We start from the raw sequence: 17813 nt of genomic DNA on the forward strand, positions 1-17813 counted from the left end.
CCGGCACGTCTCGCCTAGTCCGTAGCAACGCTAACTCAGATTGAGTCAAGATGGCACTAGCGCACTCTCTGATGCGTCTGACTAGGCATACAAGCCGTAGAGTTCGTATCACCTGGGTGGCGTACACGATCAGATGCAACAGGGCAAAAACCAGGATACTGATGCAGCGCGGCCAAGCTCCCCAGATGTCGACTTCCCAAGGCGTGGCATGGGCTCGCTTAGGGCAGAACGCCGGAGGCCTTGCATGGATATAAATTGTTCACACGCGTGCTTGAAAGTAGCATACCACTGCGCCGACGACTCCGCTAGTTACCCTTGGGGACTTGCACCTTTGGTGTGCATCTGCGTGAGTGCCCTATTCGCCTTGCTGAACCGTGACTATTTTCCGTGGTATGGTGTTCCACCAGCCATCCAATCTCACCTATGCTTGTTGCTTGCAGGTATGCAGAGATCGGCAACCCCTGCACGGAGGACAAGTTCGAGAACTGTGATATCAGTCAGCATCATCAGGTCTCACGACCGGGCATTTCACTCAAGTGATCTCGGCACTTTTCCGGGAAGTAGGCTGAGCCTTCCGTGTCTGCAAGCGACAGTTTTGTGGAGACCAGAGCAGCAGAAACCTAGTTCTTGTTGGATGCATGTATGGCCCAGGTGAGAAGTGCTCTGTAATTTCCCAACGAAGGGCACAACCTGCAGTCACACGAACACAGAAGACAGGACAGAAGTCGCAGTCTCTGGACGCAAATACTGGCTCGGCGTCTGGCCAATAAACACATCTTGCATGCTGGTCTCCTGTATGTTCCTAGGTGTGTTTGCTGAAACATGTCCCTCTACATTGGATAGGGTAGATAGTGCCAGATACAAAGGGGAACTATCTACTGGGTGTTCTGCTGTTTACCACAACGGGAAACGTCATGAACAAGCTCCCCTTGTCGCACGAGCAAATGAAGCAGCTGGCAACGCATTATCCAGGATGACACCCCAACTGCTCGTATTGATAGCACCTTCACTTAGAAGGGCGAATCACTTGTTTCCTGTGACCGATATTGGTATGATATTTGATGTAGAGGGGCTTTCACGTAAAGGCAAATGCATTCGTTTAAGGGAGGCCAAGTGAGTGCGAGCGCCATACGGGGCCCCAGCCACCGATAGAGCTGCACTGTAGCGGGAGTCTTGAGTGGGTTCCTCGAACGGCGCAGACGACAGCTGTAGGTGTGAATTGATCGTGAAACGTTTGGACAGCAAAATCAGTTGTACCTGGTCCTTTGATTTTCGTCTCCGCAGAATCCGTGTCTGCTGGCACCGTGTGACGCTAGTCACCTGAACAAGTGATGTGCACCGACCGTTCACTGACGCGATGGTGTTTGATCTTCATGCGGAGAACGCCGCAACAGGGGTAACAATACTGGAGCTTGCACCTGTCGGCTCCGGTGAAGTGATATTTCTGGCGTCCGCCCCCACAGGAAGGTGCAAGCATGGATGGGAACGCTGACTGATGGTAGGCACAAACGCAGCGCATCCTACAAAAAGCAGACTTTTTGTAACGCAGTAAATGCAGGCAGGCTGCCCAGTGAAGAGGCAGGCACTTTAGGACTTTGAATACGGTGGTGGAAAGCAGTTTTTCTTCGGTCAAGGCGTTCGCTGTCTCGCCCGTCATACATGCCCGTGAGAGCAAAAAACCGCGCTTCGCAGCACCAGTTTTTTGTTCAAATCATAGTTTACCGGACTCGCTGGGAAACGCAGCTAGTTGGAACACGACCAAGTTGATGCAGGTGAGGTCAACCGTAACCAATTTTGAATGAGGAGTCTATATGGAAGCTACAAGACAACGCTCGTCCGGACTGGTGGCTAGCCACAGCTATGCGGCTGAAGAGACACGACAACGCGAAACATGCTAGGCGAAAGCGGCCACGGCGACGCGGTGTTACACACACGTTCCTCATTGTCTGGAACCAAGAGAAGCCGGACTACCCCTGCCAATATCTCATTGAATCTTAAACTGGAGCAGTTTCTGGCCGTGCCTCGTTTGATACTCAAACTCGACGGCGTACAAGTTCAGCGTCTGCGGTCAGAATGGCCTGCAATATCCCTAGCTCCATGCCGATCTTAGCCGCGGGCGGCGCCGCGCGTCCTTTTTGGCCGGCCCTTCTTAGGGGAGCAGTCTCCGTCTCCGACTTCTGCAAACGCCTGAACCTCATCAGTCGAGTGCGCCGGTTGCTAGTTTCTACTGGCCTTTTTTGCCTCAAATCCAGTTTCTTTTCAACGTAGACACCAGCAGTCAAGACTGAAACTTACCGAACAACTGCGGCAGTGATCCTACCTACCGCGAAACCTCACCGGCGGCAAAAAATGGGGCGGGTGGAGACGCACTACGAGGTCCTTGGTGTGCCAACTGATGCAGCTCTAGGGGACATTAAAAAGGTGAGACCCTGAGAGGCTCAACATCGTAATCATTGCATGGTGCGAGAGCCATCCACACCAATTCCCTCCGCTGCCGATTCTCTCGGTCTGGCGGTCTGGGTCCGGGAGAGGCGTACGTGTTGCTCGTTCTGTCGTGCACCCTGCCCAATATCACCGTGCCACGCCGCCTAAACATATGCGCCGGACGAAAGAATGGGCAGCGGGCGTGGATGGAACCGTAGTCGACCAGCCAGTTACGGCAACGAAATGATATAAACTAGTCAATCTCTCTCGTCTGTCAGAGCGTTCTTACTGTTGTTTACTGGCGCTGCGCAGGCCTTCAGGCAACTAGTGAAGGTGCACCATCCTGACAAAAAGTCAGGCGATCCGAATGCGAATCAAGGACGATATCTTCAAATACAGGAAGCGTTCGAGACGCTTAGCGATTGCCGAGCCAGACAAGACTATGATGCGTGGCTGCATGAGCAAACAGGAAGCCAGAACTCATGTACCTTTGGCAAAGGTTCTCGGCCTCCGCAAGGATCCTCCACGGTGGAGCAACGTTTTTTAAGCGGCTTCTTTAAGAGCGATGGCACTGGCACTGATTACAGCTGCTCCGAGGTGGGCTGAAAAGCAGCCGGCTAGCTAGTCTCGCTTTTTTACCGAAAGAATACCGCCTGTATGTAGCGATGCGCATACATATATGCATCTGTGAACCGACTGCACTATACATTGTATGTGTCCATTTGTTCATCCGTGTACATGTATATGCACATATGACCTGTAGTAGACAGGGTCACCCTTCCGCATCCTGAGGGACGGCCGCGATCGCCCCTGACCGAGCGTTTTACCGCGTCCGGTGAGCGAGTCACGGAAGGTATCGACGCGCGATTGATACCAAGATCGGTAGTGCACCTTACTAATAATGCTGTTTCCACCTTTCCATTGCCTCTTCACTGCAGCCACGCTCGGATATTCGGGGCTCAACGCCTGTACCGGTAGGGACTTTACCCTCCTCTATCACAACGACGTCGACCCCCACTCTGTTCCGCGCAGCCGACGAACCCGAAACAACAGACCTGTTCCGTCGTCTCGATAGAGCTGACACCACTATGAGCCATAGTGAGGGATTTGAGCAATGGCTTCGGTCTCGACCTGCATCTTCCTTAGGCGTTGTGAACGACGATGTTATTCTGAGCAAGCAAGGCCCAGCTACTAGACCCCAGGAAAACGCAATCGTGAAGCACACGTGCATATGGCCTGTCACTGCTATTGTCCGGGAACACGTCCCTGGACGAGGCGAGAATCGGAGACAAACAAACTGTCAAGGTGGTGACCGTTGTGACACGGAGGACAACAGGGATGAAAGACCTGATAAACCGAGGCGAGGAGCTGCGGTACAAGGGGCTGATGTGTGGAAGTCATGGCAAATAAAAGCTATTAGTATGAAGCTGAAGGACGAACTCGACTGGGGTGAAGTCCTTGTCCGTGTCCTCCATGCCGCGGTCCTTCCTTACGATCTCGTGATGGCTCGGTAGGTCTGGTGGCAGGTAGAACAGGGGCTTTGAGCGCGACGTCACCAGTGCTTGAATGCTTCGGCTGCAATACGCGCTTGCGCAGGAAATGGCCAAACAGTGCCGTTGGAATGACGCAGATGCATACCGCTCTGCAAGTGAAGAACCACGGGGTGCACCAATTACGTGCGCCCGCGAGCAGCAGATGATGCCGAGCGACCCGTGTCGTCACGGTTGCGTTTTGTTTTGCAGAGATGGTTTGGACATTTTGGGTGAGGCCGCGCAAATGGAGGATGAACGCCTTGATGATTGGCTTCGTCAGGTACGCTTGGATTGCTTCCGTCAGCGGATTTGCTTCATATCGGAATGCAAGTTGTGTATCGAAGGAGCAACGTCCACGTGCTCGCTGCGTGCATCCCTGCATTTCGCTGGCCTTCCGTCGTGCTGGTTTCCTTTCAGGAAGACTCCAACATAAATGGTGGTTCTGCTTTGGAATCGAAGCTAAGCTTCACACAGGATGTCATCCTTGGCTGCTCCTGCCTTGCGGAAGTAATTGAGGCAGGCCCAGGGGTCAAGCTTCTTAGTCCAGGAGACTATGTCTTCCCCCTCGGAGCTGGCGAGGGCTGCTGGCGAGCCGCGTCGATTTGGAAGGAACGTAACCTTATGAAAGTGCCAAAGGACCTTTTCCCTCGCACGGAAGAAACAGCGGTTGCTAAGGAACTCTTTCTTGGTGAGTACACGGCAGGATGTGTCAGACGTGTATGTTGGCAAAAAGGTAGTTGTGGTGCGATGCAGGATCCAGGGCAGCCCGCTGCAGGCGTGCTCAAACTGGGGCTTGATGGCTCCGCCTCTCTGCCAATTAATCAGTGCTGTATGATAATGCCGGAAGGCGGCTTATTTTGCTTCTCCATCTCTCGCAGCCTATCATTTGCTCCAGGAGCACGCGAGGACCCTTAAGCCTGGCGACGCCGTCCTAGTCAACAGCGCGGGCTGTCTGGTCGGGCAAATGCTTGTGCAGTTTTGCCGTTTGTTGGGCCTACGCTGTATCTGCATTGTGAAGTAAGCAGCACGACGCGGCACAGAGCAAATTGGAGAGGGCTTGCTTTTTCGGCTCAGAATGTTGCATCATGTGCAAAACAACCACGCGACCTCTCAGGTGGTTGGCGCCGGGATGTGGCACCATACAAGCTCAAAACGCCTTTCCAGGGAGGCCTCGCTCCAGCGTGAAATGATCTATACCTGGCGACCACTACCATACAAGCCGTCGGTCACTAGACTCACATGGTAATTGCGCACTCAAGAAGAGGTACCACGTTTCTGAGCCGCGTTGGGCATTCTCACGAGCCGCTCCCTGAACGTGGACACAGCCATCCTCTGCTCATTCTTCCTTGTTCATTTTTTCCACCCACAGGGACTGCGTGCCCGGTCCACATCCCTCGGAGCCACTTCAAAAGTGTTCTCCTCGGTTTCGTACAAGTCAATACCTTCGATCTCTCGGTGCAACGGATGTATTCGCTCCTCATGACAACGTCACGAAATGTCTGAGGAAAACAAGGCAGAGCCTTCCCTTGGTGGCTTTCGAGCTGAGTGGAGGGAGCCTAGGAGGTCTCACCGTCGCCGCATGGGTTGCACGCGGAGGCAAAGTTGTTCTGGTGCACGCCGCAGGAGATATTCCGGCAGTCACTGAGAAAGCAACAATTCCATGGACAGAGCTGTTAAGGTGAGCTCGATCCAGTGAGGCTGGCGAGAGACAAGCCTTTTAGGTGTCAGAGTGTAGGACATTGCACGGAGCGTTGAGGAGCTCAGCTTCTATATACACCACATCAGAGCACCATTCAGAACAGGAAGCATCCAACGTATCGAGGTTTATTTGAATCGTCAAGTCTCACCGTTGAAGACCGTGTTCGTTTTCCGGAAGATGGGACAGGGTGCAGTTTTAAGTGCCCCGTCCAGCGTCGCTTTAGTCATATAACTAACCATCCTGGTCTCGCATTGTGGGGCGCAGATGCAGTTGGCTGCCCAACAAGAATGCTTATAGTGCCTCAGACGTATTTGTGTGTCGCATGGTGAGTATCACGCACTGGATTTGAAAGGCAGTGATAGTATCGCTGGTTGTGGCGCTGAATCTCACACTCCCCCATTGCTGATCTGATGTATCTCTTCAACATATGTTTAATGTTCAGCCGCGACATTCGTCTTGAGTCGTTCTACCTTACTGGCTGGCTAACGAGTGCTCGCAATCGACAAAAAATGATTTCGGCGCTTGAGAATATCGGCGCGCTAGTAAGAGCAGGGAAGCTGGTTGTGGACCTTGCTGACCCACTGGACGTTTCTCCGTATACAGGGGTAAGGACCGAGCACAACGCGTGCAGGCAACACGCCAAGTTTCTCAGGCGGCATCGGATCCCCCTCGCCAGTAAGTGGCCTCCTGGATGATGTGGTCCTCACTATTCTGTGTGGATGCATGCGCTCAGGCCGAAACTGCTGTTGGCGCAATGCTCGCTGTATATAGGGGCACATCCGGCGAATACGTCCAGCAGCCGTTGTTGACGTTTGCTTCTTTCGAAAGAGAGCGGCTCCTCTATGAAGAAGAGCAAGCTAAAGTTATCCTACAGGAACAACAAACAAGGTATGAAGGCTTCAAACATGCCGCGGTGAGCCCTGGTGCAGCACTGAACTTTTTTGTGCGCGGTACAAGTCTGAGCTCCATAGACGCGGCCATCTCTCTGTAGGTCTGGGACCGGTGCGTTCTTCTGAAAGATTCCAGTGCCCACCTGCGAATGCTCGACCCCTCAGAGCAGCTCACAAGAAACTGAGCCACACTGAACTCTGACGATTAGCGTACGCAGCCTCATGAGCCGTTGCTGCTGCGGTGTGCAGTTCCTTCCTCCGGCGGCGGCAGAAGCAAGTCTACCGGGGTCTTAGTCGGACATGCTCCACCTGAATATTTAGTGCCTTAATTTGGGTAGAAGAGTGGCGATTGAGGGTGAATCATATCATCGAAAGTGATTACTCATGTCTTGCATCAAGAATATGCTGTTTGTCCAGCTAGAGGAAGGACCGGGCGCTGTGTAGTCTATGCGCTCAGGCGGGCTCGAGAATTACTTTTCACGGAGAAGGGCAGTCGCTCGTGTGCCAGCGACAAAGCACGACTTTCTGAGTATCTTAGAGCACACGAAGCCACGTCTCCAGTAGAAGCCAGAGCGGGTACGACCAGGGGGGCAAATGGCGGGACTATAAAGCTGAGGACGGCTGCCCGCGGGACGCCGCTCCTTCTCCTTCATGGACATCTTATCAGATCCGTCCTTTGAGAACCAGGGCCGGAAGTCCAGAGCCGTTCAGATGCGTTTGAACGAATTTTTTATCTATACAGTGATAGTTGACAACATTAAGGGAGCCAGCAGCGGTGCTCTGCGGATTCGTCAAACACAACAGCTGTCTCCGTTTCTGCAGAGCCTGCATACTTCTGTATCTATTCCTCGTATGATTGCTCGTGCGATGGACAGGCGGAGGAGGACTTTCTATGGTCGAACTGCCACCGGATCGAAGTCTGGCGGGACACACACCCCGCAGCGACGAGTCTGAGCCAATCTGCGTCTTCCTTCATGATCGAGGAGCAGTACCTGAGGAGTTGAAGATTCTTTTCCGGCACTACCGCCAACACTTTCGAGAGACGTTCCAAGGCGCGCATTTCGTCTTCCCAGCTGGACCGTTCGTATCGTCCATGGTATGCTGCCCGACGTGCCCCACACTGTCTTTTACTTTAGTGTACTGTGGATCCTGCCATTGACGCAACAAACAAATAGTTCCTTGTGAATGATGCCAACTTCTTCGGCGATACACGTCGAAGAGAGCCACCGTAGCTCTCTGACGAACGCTTGCGGGCAAGGGCTGCTGCACGCGTTCTCTGTCCCTGCATAGTTTTTCTCTGAGTGACTGGCTAGTGCAGACATAAGAGGTCTACAAAGATATGGAAATGCTGTTTTCCATGAGTCCCACTGCATGCGAATTGTTGTTACTGCCTAGTGCTGCTGCTTTTCTGCGGACACTGACATAGGCCTTCTTCCTGTCAACAGCAGCCCTGTAATGTTACTCGTACTGCAATCAGGAAGTATTCGGTTGTCTATAGCTCATAACGTGAGTTACCTTTGGTTCTCCCAAGAGTCCAACGTCTCCGCATATTCAAGTGACGCTATAGAGTTCTGTATCGCGGATCATTTGTGCAGAGACCGGACAGGGTCACTTGCAACAGAGGCAGACAGCTGCGATTGCTATGTCTTGGCGTAGCAATCGGAGCTGTCTGCCTTTGTATACCATGATATAGTTATGAAACCGGTACCCATAACACGCAAGGCTTTGCTTGTAGGACGGTGACGGGCTTCCATGCTGGACACCGACGCGATTGCCTGAGGTGCGAGAGCGCGGCTCGAAGGGGTCGACTGCGCCGTTTGGACAGCGACGACGCCATGAAGCTGAAGATCGCCTCCACGAGGGGCACTGCGGCCGCAATGTTGAAGCCTCAAATCTGACTGCAGAGGATGTTGAGGCCCTGAGAGGCCTCGAAACAAGGTACTGTGCAAATATCTGGAGGAAAGGGCTGCGTGAGGGCAGCTCTGCTGACAAGAGTCAAACTCTTCAGAATTGCGTACCTGATTGCAAGTGATTCTGGCCACAAAGCGAAGATGGACTTACAGCATACCTAGCGCCTGCCCGCTGTCTGAAACCTCATGCTGACCACATTTCTCGCTACAGCCGGCCGGTACTTGAGTGTTCTCTGTATGCAGGATCCATAGCCGTGTATATCTTTCTTGTGCCCTTTCGTGCGCACAGCTGCGACCTGCTTGCGGACTTGATTGAACAGAAGATGGAAGCTCCTATGCCTTGCGGCGGCGCGCCGGTGAAGGCTATAGGAGTGGGACTTAAACATCGGAGAGCCCTTGTCTTAGCTGGAATTGGAGAAGGCGCACTTGTCGCGCTTTTTACCGCCCTATCGAAACTCGAAGTGAGAGGGACAACCATTATGTGTCATCGCCGTTAGCGTATGCATTTGAGGCAATCGTGAAGCAAAAGCGATATCGGTTCAGAGCGGACGCGTCATTCGTCATTTCAACGCATACAATACCACCTTCTGCCGTAAGCTCGTGTATGTATCCGTGCTCTCTGAGTAGAACGGTGACAGAATTGGAAGATCAAATATGATGCTCTGTGATTTAAACTAAAAGCCAAACCAAGCCTTGCTTGCGTGTACGGTGCGTACAGTTCCCCGTGGAAGCAGTACTGTGCTTGGGAGCTCCGCTGTTAGAGGAACGTATCCTTCGCTTCCTCCTCGCACGAGCGGATAGCCACGCCAGAGAGGTGAGTGACATAATCCGGACCTTCAGAACTGTATGGCTGATTTGTTGCCTGGATGCAGAGGCAATTAACGACACACTCCTCAAGAAGACTAAAGGTTGTGTCTCTAAGCATACATATCACCCCGCTTGTATCCGAATTTTTATGAGAAAGTGAAGATATATTTGCGCCTATATGTTTTCTTCAAAGGTGTAAGTTTTTGAGGGGTACCACAGGGCACATCCCCTCATGAGCCTTGCTGCGCCCCCTCGGCACCGACGTCTGGCTTGAATTCGCTGAAAACGGGAAAATCGGCGCCTTACGGATTCTTCGTCGGCATCCCGCGCGGGGGGGATGTGCGAACGTTAGCCATTGGCATCTCGCCGTGCCGTTCCCTTGGATATTCACGCAGGTGAAGATTTTCTTTTTGGTCGGCTCGAAAGACACGGAGTGTCCAGCATGGGCGCAAGAAGAATGGAGGACAGCCTTCGAACGCTGCAGGTACTGCGTGACCCGAGAAGCCATAATCGATGGCACCCACGAAACTGACGATCGCACCCTTGCGCATGTTGCCGCTGTTTTCTCGGTTCTGAGGCTCACGTAGACCAACTCGTCAAAGAAAGTCGGACGGCCCTAAAGGCGGGATGATTGGTGGGATGGATCTTTTACACGGATGTTCCGTAATCTCTAAGCGATTAGCCAACTCTTACAATATGTGAGATTCTTTTTACCAGAGAAGGCTGACTTTTCGCCGATGAGGAAGACACAAGTAAACTACATCCGACGGCACAGTCCGTGGATCCGGGCTTCCCGTCAGCGTTGACGTTGTATGCGTCGGTCATTTATAGTGGAGCTGCATCATTGCAGAAGCCGCTGGGTGAGATGTAGTACATGTGCACGGCACATCCCTGCTAGGCACCGTACTCAATTGTACACATGAATTGTTTACGGCAAGTACTGGGGTCAACTGTACAAGGTGCGACCCTAGACGCCCTCGGCTGCCAGGGTTTCTTCATTCGCATTTAGGAGCCGATACGGTATCAGAGCGACCAATATTAGTCACGTTTGGAACCCGACAGAGGAGCAAACTGCAGTACGTGCTTCACCACAACAGCCATAGTGCTGCTCATGTCAGCTAGCATTTAATGAGGCTGTCGCTCTAACCCAGAAAGTACTATGGTGGGCGTATGGTGTGAGTTGCTGGAGTGGCGAATGGAGTGCCGAATGCACCAGGATGCTTATCGTTCCCTTGCAAGCAATGCTTTGTGCTCAGGGGGCTGCAGGGTCACAATCATTCCAGCTAGCAAGACCGTGTGAGCTCTCCGTGCCACGTGGTGCCTTGGGCGTAGACTAGGCAAAGCGTCGATGGCCTCGTGCACCCACCGAACGGCCAAGCTATTTAGACAACCATGGGGCGGGCCCTCGCTCCTGCAAAACTAGAATTACGGGGATACTTAAAACATTGACACACAGACACCACTATCGAGCGGAACTACCCGCGTCTGTCCATGACTGCTGCGGGAGGCGCTGCACAAAGGTGGATGCCGAGTTGACTCTTGGAGAGGCGCCTGCGATCTAGTCCTGGTAGTAAATATGACAATGTGCTGATCCGCGTAGCCATTCTAGCTGGCTCATTGCGTCGACGGGCTGCTAATTACATCGAGCCAAGTATGCACGCCAAGCTAATGGGTATCTCGTATAAGTATCGCCTTTCATTATCGCGAAACATAAGCTCCCCACAATCTCGTATCTAAACGCAACGTGACTCACACGCTCGGCATCTGCCCGTGGTCTGTATATTCCACAGCACACCTGGACGTCCATCATATGGCCCCACAGGATCATGCCACACAGTACTAATACGGCACTTCTGTCCGCTTCCAGGATCCTTTTCATCTTTCCCTGCTGCTACCCGGACATAGTGAAAGTATATATATATATATATATGTATGCATATATATATATATATATATATATATATATATATATATATATATATTGAAGACGGAATGGAGGGCTGCCGTGTACTTCACGGTCTTGTAAGCATGATGGTATATATATGAGCGGAATTCCAGATGGACGCTTGATCGATGGTCGACGGTCTCCGTCACAGATTCTTGTGATACTCAGGCGAACTCGTGGTGCTCTGAGTCGGAGATATTCTCTACCCCAGCCTCCAATAGACAGGCAGCAACTGCCGTGTCGGGTACGTTTCCATGTCTTCTTGATGATCTTGCTTCAGTTGTCTGAGCTTTCGATTCAGGAGCGCAAGGTGCGTTTTTTTTCAGTCGCTTCGTCTCGTTGTTTCTGTCGAATTGAGGAAGCAGCCGAGCGGCAAGCGGTACCGGGGAGTGTAAGTTCAAAGGAAAACATATCTCCTGAGAGAGGCCCCCTGCACCCGACATTCTCCCACTCTGGCCTGACAATGCTCTATAAACATGATCTGTGGTCCGAAGATGCGGTGGCGGTCACGGCGAACTCGGGTCCAGAAAGGTCACTGACGGTGATGCCACTGACACATGACCCACCACTTATACGTCTTTGGGCGGCGCACCCGGATGACAGGGGTAGGCACGTGATAAACCTATAGAATGCCGCGGCGGGCTCTGGGAGAGCGGCTGGTTACACACTTGCCATCCAATTTCTTGATATCTGGCGATCAAGGAGAACACACACATGTCATATCAAAGATATCCAGGAAGTCGATAATCTGTGTGAAACTCCCTGCTTGGTTACTCGGAAATAACCGCATTTAGTTAGCCTGTCTAGACATCGCAGAGCTCCGCCTATTCTATCTCGATAAGTTATGCCCTGCACTTAGTCTCTTGCGTGCGGGCGATGCCTTATTGCGGACAGCTCAGCCTTAGCGCTACTCGCCCGAACGACTTCACTACGCGCTTGACGAATTACAGATGTCTTGCGCTCTAGCGTAACGCACGCAAACAATGGTGCCACTGTGTCTGTCTCAGCAGAACGTCCAGTGGCATCCAGTGCGACAGACATATGGGGCGTGCCCACAGACGGTTTATCGAGCCTGCTTGTTCTTAGGCCTTCAGACGGTGCCGCGTGTACGACGGGTCCGACCACCGCAGCACGGCTTCCAGCGTCGGCAAACGGGGGGGGCATTTGGACTATCAAAGTGCCTAGTGGACAATTCACACCTTCTGCGCCTTCAACGAGAGCGTGGGCTACTCATATTCATAGAGCAAAAGGAAAGAAAATGGTTGCAGTCTGGCGGTCGCCCGTGGGTACAGGACAGGCACGAGGCGAGTCTGAAGACGAGAGGGGCGCGCTGGGCTGGCTTGTATGCCTCCTGTCCGGCCTGTGGCAAGCAAGTCTAAGAGCAGCCTCGCTGGTATTGGTACCCAGCACCCAAGAATTGTTAAGCGCCCTCGTGGAGCGCCCGTCAATCAAAGCACAGAGTCACACAGTGGCACACTGATCGGAGGCCCTGGTGCACCCCTCTTGTAGATATGTCACGGCCCGTGTTCTTTTCAGCGAATGTCAAGGCACTGCTATTGACGCCGTCAGCAAATGTAGATTATGAATAATTATAGAAAGCATAAAACGTTGGCACTGTGGAACGATCATACCGCTAGTCTGAAGGAAGCATACGTCTGCAGCGACGGCGCGGTGGAGCCCAAAGAGGAGTCGCCGGTTGGCAAAACACTTTGGCGGCCAAGCCCCGCCCGTGTTTGGAAGGTTACCTGAGACAGACTAAGCCTTGAATTCCCGATCTGGGCTCCGCGCAGAAACCATGATGGATTCCACACGGGGGAAGCGCCTTCCGCTGCTCACGGGGCTCAGCCTTTGCTGCGGTAGTATGTTGGGATATTCGTGACGCGGTATCACGCCCTAGTTAGTCGAGAAGCTGCGTAGAACAGAGGGCAACGACGGCTGCCCCGAGAAAGGCGAAGCGGGCCGGCATCTACTTTCCAAGCCGCTCCTCTGCACTGAGTCGGAAACAGCAGCGTGCACCAGCGATTCAGCAGCATGGTGCTCCAGAAACGGCATGTGCTCGCCTAAGCACATCCTGTATCAGGTGGCGTTAAGGGAAGGAACTGTGGAATAAGGCGTAAGCGAAAACAGGTCCGAAGGGCCGACTTTACTGAGACAGCCCGGAAGGCGTATGGATCGGCGATGCCGGTACCATAGACGCGCACAGCTTGACCGTCGCGAAGATGAGGAGACGTAGAGTGTGAGATGATCAATCCATGGTCCATGGCAACCGCTGCTCAACTGACGCGGAGGACACCAGGCCAGCTTATGTGGGGCGTGCCACGAGCGACTTGTGCAAGGCAAACGCGAACGCAACGGCTGCATGCGAAAATAAGAATCAGCCTATCGCCCCAGTGTTGTGGTCCCTCAGCAAACTCAGTTACGGGCACGTCAGCGACGATTCGTTTTAGATGTTCCCGGTTGTTGTGTAGCAGCGCAGCTATGGGCCACAATAGTGCTGCCGTTGGGTTTTGTCTCCCATGTTAAGATAGCTGACAGACGTGGCCTACAAAGATATGCCGCCAGAGCCTGAAGGCTACGGTGCGGCGCTAATTGGCTTTCGATACACAGGCACGCGCGGCAAGTGTTTCGACCATAGCTACGACTCAGCTCCTCTGGTGCCGGCATCACGCAGAAACGCTTTGCAAAATGCACATGGAGCGCTAAGGGATCCAGCTTCCGTTCGCGGCACTCTGTGTCACATCCGCGTAGGGAATGCTACCGCCATGCAAGTGCGCCCAGGCTGTGTAACCTGACCCAACAACTTGGTTCTAAAACACGGTACGTCTCGCTAAGCTGTCGGCGTGCCAGTGGTTCTGCTTCGCTTCCTTAATGACGTGGGTAGCAGAAATTCTTCCGAGAGGCAGCCATCTCTCGACGCTGCTTTTTAGTCCACGGCGGGCTCCTGGAGCGGCACGTGAGGGGGGCAAGAACGCCTATGTCGTGGTACCACCGGGAAACCAGTGTCAAACATTGAGCAGACCCGGGGGCCATCCAGCAAACTGGCAGGTTGCTGAGCTACAGAATCACGTGCCTCAAGCTGCCCTGTGCCGCTGCGCATCAACGTATGCGTTGTCACATAGCCGCGCGGTTCAACCCTTTGCCCAGCTGCTTTTGTTACCAAGTGTCGCGTATCCCTCGCTGCCCGGCAGTTACATCGACCGTCGCCTCGCTGCTTGTGTCGAAGAGCCCTTAGTTCTTGCTCCGTTGTTCGGTCGGTAAGGCAGCGCGGCCTACGCCGCCGTTCACCAACTCTTCGTTGGCATCTGCGAGTTGGTGTAGGGTGCGCCTGTGTAACGCTTCTTGGGCCGTCATGCCTTCTACCGCTCGGTGTCCAGGCTGTCGCCGGGTGTTAGCGGTCCCCTGCGGCAACACATCCCGTAAGCATCCGCTCGCCCTGGGAGCCGATGACCAGGCTTTGTGACGCACTACAATCACCAGGAAGAACGACGAGGGCCTGTTTGAATTCTTGCATATCGAATGCGCGTGACAAACATCGTGGAAGCTCAGGTTTGTCGCCATTCCTTGTCACCGTTGCGCCGATGTAAAACCAGGCGTCCACGGAGGATGTGGATGTGCGTCGTGCAGGAACGTCGTCTTGGAACGTGTGGACTGTTAGGGCAGCTCACAAACTATGACGTCATTTCATCCACGATAACAGGATCTCTGATGTTGACAGACGTGTTTGGGGACAGCACCTGAAGTAACCCTCCCCCCCCCCCCCCCCCCCCAAACTCCACCGGCCAGCTACCTGCTTAGACAATCCAAAAAGCCGCATGGTCCTGGCTATTTTCTGACCCACTGTAATGTCAGTCACGAAGCCGCAACGCTGAAACTCTAATATTTCCGTTGGGGACTGCGAACACAAAATTCCTGCAATGCCGTGAAATGTCTCAAAGACCAGTATCCCATCCGGCCCCTGTTTCTTTCGTCGTTGCTCTCCCGACTTGCTGGTCTTATTTTTGAATCTACAAACTCCAGTGAGCACCACACTATTGGTGCAAGCAGAAACCGGATAGGTGTTTTCACAAGCAACAAAATATGGGACCCGCAGATGCGTACACTGCCGACGATTGGAGTATGCACTACCTACCGACGCGGATCGCATACAGTGGTAGGAGGCGGGGTAGCCGATGGAGCTGTGCGCCTCGCAGCCTGGAGCACTTTGTCAGCCTCACCTAATTCACTATTGCATTTACCTGGTGTCACGCCGTCTGTATATGTTCCCCCGGACCTCGTCTCTCATGTAACATACACTGACACCAGTGTAAGCGGGGAGTAGCTACTCGGGCTGCAGGGCATTCTCATGTTTTCCTGCAATTCCAGACACGGAGGGACTGTCCGATGTGATGCCCGCTTGCTATAGGTGGGACAATTGTGTTGTGTCGTGAGAGATGCCAGGGTAACGGCCGCTACCCCGGCAACAAAGAAACTCGCCGGCATTCTGATTGCGGGTGAGCTCAGCGCCGACTGTATCACCACAACACCATGGTTCGTCTGAACGAAGGCAATCGTATTCTACATAACAGTCGACGATGTGACACATACAGAGTTGGGGACGGCATCACAGCTGGGTAGAACACAGTCGAACACGCTGGTCTCCCCAACTCATTTCGGGAGTTTTTTCCAGTCGGAAGGGCCGGCGGACCACCGACTAGAGGACGTAGCATACAGGCGTTAGGTTGACGAATATTATGGAGGAACGGTTCGCTAATGGCTTCATTTTTCATCGGAAAACTCGCTACCAAATGCAGGTCTCCCACAGGGGGGTGATTGTGTGTAACCTAACATGCGCGATAGCATGTGCGAGCGAGCGACACAACCTTCGTTGCCGGTGCGGACAGCGTCAGACCCGGGTGCCCCCCCCCCGAAAAGCACCCTCGGGCAAAGCATTGAGGCTTCATATTCTTGCCAAAACCCAGACACGATATCTATCAGGGCAGAATTGAGTGAGCCAACCTCCTCATAAGAGAGATAGGCCCAGCGTCCAGCGGCATCCGCAATGGCCGTAGCGCCACGGCACAATATGCGTTACCTACTGCTGCCTTGTCACTTGTGCCAACATGTATAGAGGGAACACCGTCAAGATGCAACATTTGACTGGTAACTTTGATTTTGTTCGCGGACGACTACCGATCGCGGGGGAAGAAGGGGGTTGGGCGGCAGAGACGCTTCAGCTTTGCGACTGCAGTGTTTCCACAATCCACCAGACGCCTTGCCCACCGTAGTATCTGGCTGTCACGACTGTTTCGACACTTGGATAGTCGCAGCGAGTATGCCACGTGGAATACGGGACTCAAATAGCACACGAAAAACGCGTGTGACATACAACATCCCCATGTTGTAAGCGCAACCCTATGCACAAACCAGGTACCGAGCCCATTGCATTTGACGTCAAAACTTTGATTTCTCGGGAACATGGCATCTTTGCTCCTGCTTCCCACCAGGAAACATAAATTTCGTGTCACTGGCGAGATATTCCCGGTGAATCCTCCATGAGGTTGCAAGATTTGCACGGTACGGCCGCGCCACATGAGGCGATGTCTCGGACGGGGGAATCTGGTTAATTCGTCCATAAAGCGTATACCGGCGTCTGCGATTTCACCGGCCCAATGCTGATGTGCCTCTCACGATTCCGGAAGCACGTAATATGAAACTGCAACCTGAACCCCCGCAGGACGGTGCTTACCCACTCGGGTTTGCCACAATACGGTTACGACTCACAATCACACATGAGCAGTGGCGCACCTGGTGCGTACTGCCTCGCAACCTACCACGTTGAACGAGGGCTCTTGTAGTTGCACGACAGATAGTAACAAACATTGTCGGCGAATTGTAACGAGGCGTACTCAAGGCACAATCAACGCCATTCCGACTTCGATTCTTTCAACGCGCCTGGCGTATGCTTCATCCTTCCGTTGTTTATGCGACAGGAATCACGTTGTCATCCGCTGGGTGGCGCTCAGCTACTGCTATACCACCCTACAGGGGCGAAGTCCAGCGTCTGCTCCCCACTAGCAAGACGAATGCGGCCCTCCGGAAACAAATGACAGGGCAGGTTCAGCTGGCCTGAACATGCGCAGTTCTGCGCCGAGCGCTAGACTAGAAAGCATTGCTGCCTGGACGTGTTTGTGGTGAGCCTTCGCAGACGGTAGGGACATTCCGTGTCAAAAACGCCGCGACAACACTCGTGGTTCGAATCCTGGCCCACCCCCCAATAAGGCACTCGCCATGAGCGCGGCTGAATGGCGCTCCGCCGGACACAGCTCGTGCCTTCTTGCTTGTCATGATCGCGAGGCAACATATGTTGTCCTGCTAGACTTACGCTCTGCCCTACGCCGGTGACCTCGACGGTGATGACACGTTTACGCTTCCTGCTAGGTTAGCGTGGCGTTGCGGGCTGTGCACAACCGATTGTGAGTCTGAAGATGCGACCTTCCACGCCGGAGACGGCTCTGCTATTTCTCTCAAGGCCCCTCCAAGCGCCAACATAGCATATAATTGGCTTATCGATGCAGGTGAACCGTGTGTGAGGCTATTCGGTATAGTCCCAGTCGCCTTTTAACAAAT

At 53.3% G+C, this 17813-nt stretch overlaps 1 protein-coding gene across 1 annotated transcript; it reads left to right on the plus strand.

Moving 5' to 3' along the window:
• Nucleotides 1-2349: 2349 nt before the first annotated feature.
• Nucleotides 2350-9849, plus strand: BESB_020690 (DnaJ domain-containing protein; the record flags this gene model as incomplete). The annotated part of the gene is made up of 13 exons (XM_029360778.1): nt 2350-2421; nt 2737-3021; nt 3363-3934; nt 4167-4236; nt 4374-4644; nt 4835-4973; nt 5392-5634; nt 6098-6260; nt 6389-6543; nt 7003-7121; nt 7421-7641; nt 9174-9269; nt 9658-9849. 13 exons carry the CDS (start codon nt 2350-2352, stop codon nt 9847-9849), a joined length of 2598 nt encoding a protein of 865 aa, XP_029216137.1.
• Between the last annotated feature and the right edge of the window lie 7964 nt (nt 9850-17813).

Source organism: Besnoitia besnoiti, chromosome XI (genome assembly GCF_002563875.1).
Source record: "Besnoitia besnoiti strain Bb-Ger1 chromosome XI, whole genome shotgun sequence".
NCBI lineage: Eukaryota > Apicomplexa > Conoidasida > Eucoccidiorida > Sarcocystidae > Besnoitia > Besnoitia besnoiti.